General features: G+C 44.1%; 1 protein-coding gene across 1 annotated transcript in view; it reads right to left on the bottom strand.

The window, feature by feature from the left end:
• LOC108251787 (adrenodoxin, mitochondrial) overlaps positions 1–2,516 on the bottom strand; it is a 5,046-nt gene that overhangs the window by 1,307 nt on the left and 1,223 nt on the right. Inside the window, exons 2-3 of the mRNA XM_037973899.1 lie at positions 839–963; positions 617–746 (exon numbers count right to left, since the gene is read on the bottom strand). Of these exons, the coding sequence (XP_037829827.1) occupies positions 617–746; positions 839–963 (255 nt within the window). The remainder of the gene's footprint in view (positions 1–616; positions 747–838; positions 964–2,516) is intronic.

Below are 2,516 nucleotides of genomic sequence, written 5' to 3'. Positions count from 1 at the left end.
GGACAGGAGAGACTAGAGAAAAACTGGGGACAGGCGAGACGAGAGAAAAACTAAGGACAGGCGAGACGAGAGAAAAACTGAGGACAGGCGAGACGAGAGACTGAGGGTAAAAGAATCCTTCAGGAACTCAGCGGTTCCTGAAGTCATTTTTCTTCACGTTAACCCATTCACTCAACGCGCGACGAGATCGAAGCACACTTTTAGCGTTTGTTGCCGTTTCCCCCGGGTGCTGCCGCAGTTCTCCTCCTGACCTGTAGGTGTCACTAACTAGGAACTAAAACCAGCCGGAAGAGCAGGAAGTGCAGCCAGATGCCAAAATAAGAGAAAATAAGAAACTTTTCTGCAAATTTTAAAATTTTTTTAATGATGATTTAATTATCTGTTATCTTAATATTTATTTAAAAACAACAACAGGTCTTTACTTTTAAACTCTCATATAAGAACAATAAATCTAATTTTGACTTCTAAAAGTCTCGTTTTTAAATTAGAGTGGAAAAGTTATGCTTTTATTTTGGTAACGCTCATTTTCCTGAGATCTTTTAGTGAAAATAACCTCATCCTGTCCGTCTGGTTCCTCCAAAAGAATCCATGAACGTTTTTAATAAAACCGTCTTACGTCTCCGTCAGTCCATAAGCCAAGTCCAGCATGTCCATCTCCTCGTCCGTGACCGGACCCAGCTTCTTGTACACCTCGTCGTCGAAGATCAGGTGACACGTGGAGCATGCCAGCGTTCCCTCACATGCTCCTGCGTCGCACACACACACACACACACACGGAGAGTTTAACATTGAGGGGACTCGGCTCCCTTCCCGCGCGCCGGCGTCCGCGCCTCCCTACCGAAGCCGTCGAAGTCGAGGTCTTCGTTGATGACCACGTCGAGCAGCGAGTCGCCGGGCGAGCCCTTCGCCGCGATCTTCTCCCCGTCGCGGTTGATGAAGTGGACCGTCACCTTGTTGTCCGACCTGAGGCGCAGACAAACATGGAGTCGGAGCACGGCTGTTTTGCCCGCAGCGCACGCTGCCCTCTAGTGGCCGCGGCGGATAATCACATCTGATTAATACAGCGACAAGTTTTATCCCCAAATAGAATAAAATTACAGTTAAAGCGACACGTTAAAACAAAAAAAAAATCAAAAAGAAACACTTTATATTTCTGTATGAAACCGTTTTAAATCCAGACATGTAGTTAGTGCGACCAACTCAAAAGGTTTCTTTACTAGAAAGCTGCTCTGAGCTGAAATAATCAAATGGACGATTAAAAACGACCTCCAGGTCTGAAAAGCAAAGCCAATCTGACTGCTATATATTTTAAACAAAAGCATAAATAAATGTGTATTTAACAACAAATTTTAGAAGACCTGGTTTATCTAAAAATAATAAATTAAAAAAAACATTTGCGCTTAAAGAAACAACTAATTAGCGAGGCGGATGTAGCAGCAGCTGCTATAGTTCCAACTGGCTGCTGTAGTTGGTTTAGTGTCTAAAAAAACAACCAACCAAGCCTGCCGATAAATCAGTCAAATCAGCCTTTTTTTTTTTTTTTTTTTTATAAATCGGCCCTTCCTGTTTATGCTTCATCGTTTTTACAAAGACGGCAGCAGCAGCTGCTACAGCCAGGTTACTGTAGCCTTGTATATATTACTTTCAGACAAAGATATTACACTACAGATGTTAAAGTGAAGTGATTTTTGTTAGATTTTGTGAAATTAAAAACACAAAAATCTGTGTCGTATATAAGCTGTTGTTTGTCTTTATTCCTAAAGATAAAAGCAATAAAGAAAATAAAAATCAAAACTGTTGACTTTTAGTTTTGTTTGAATCGACACGTTTATATAAATATATTTATTTTAAAAAGCAGAAACTGGTAATCGGTGCTTCTCTGCGTTCAGAAAACGACCTTCGGATCTTCCCAAACTTGACGGCGTACAGATAACCGTGTCCCGAGGACGGACTGGAGACATGTCCTGAACGCTGTACGGCCCAAGGACGCGCCCGTCCTCCCTCCCCCCCATAGACCTCCATGATTCAGTCAAACACTTCGAGGGCATCTTTAAAAAAAAAAACAACAAAAAAAAAAAACCTGGAGATAACGGCGGCCACGGTCTCGGCAGACTTCGTGTCCCTCGTGAAGCCGGTAAATGTGGACGTCTTCTGCTGAAGACGGTCCTGAAACCTCGCGGGACGTTTAGGACGTTAAATTCGAAACGACCAGAGAGAACCCCGACTAATCCGCTTTAAAAACAAAAACAAATGTGAGCCATGAAAGGCCGCCCCCTTCTTTCTCCTGAAGCATGTGAGCTTCCAGGACAAACACACACATCAGAGGACAACACACACACACACACACACACCCTCTCAGCTGTGTGTGTGTGTGTGTGTGAGCTGAGGGTCGGCGAGTTTAAGGCTGGATCCACAGCCTGGGAGGTTTCACGGCCCTCGCTCTGGAATTCAACGGAGCCGTTTGTCCCCCTGAGACGTTCGGCCGAGGACAAAACATTCACCCCTGATGGAGAGGA

The sequence above is a fragment of the Kryptolebias marmoratus genome, linkage group LG23 (assembly GCF_001649575.2).
Source record: "Kryptolebias marmoratus isolate JLee-2015 linkage group LG23, ASM164957v2, whole genome shotgun sequence".
NCBI classification, from domain to species: Eukaryota; Metazoa; Chordata; class Actinopteri; order Cyprinodontiformes; family Rivulidae; genus Kryptolebias; species Kryptolebias marmoratus.
The sequence above is the reverse complement of the archived record's forward strand: the minus strand, read 5'-3'. Positions and strand labels throughout refer to the sequence as shown.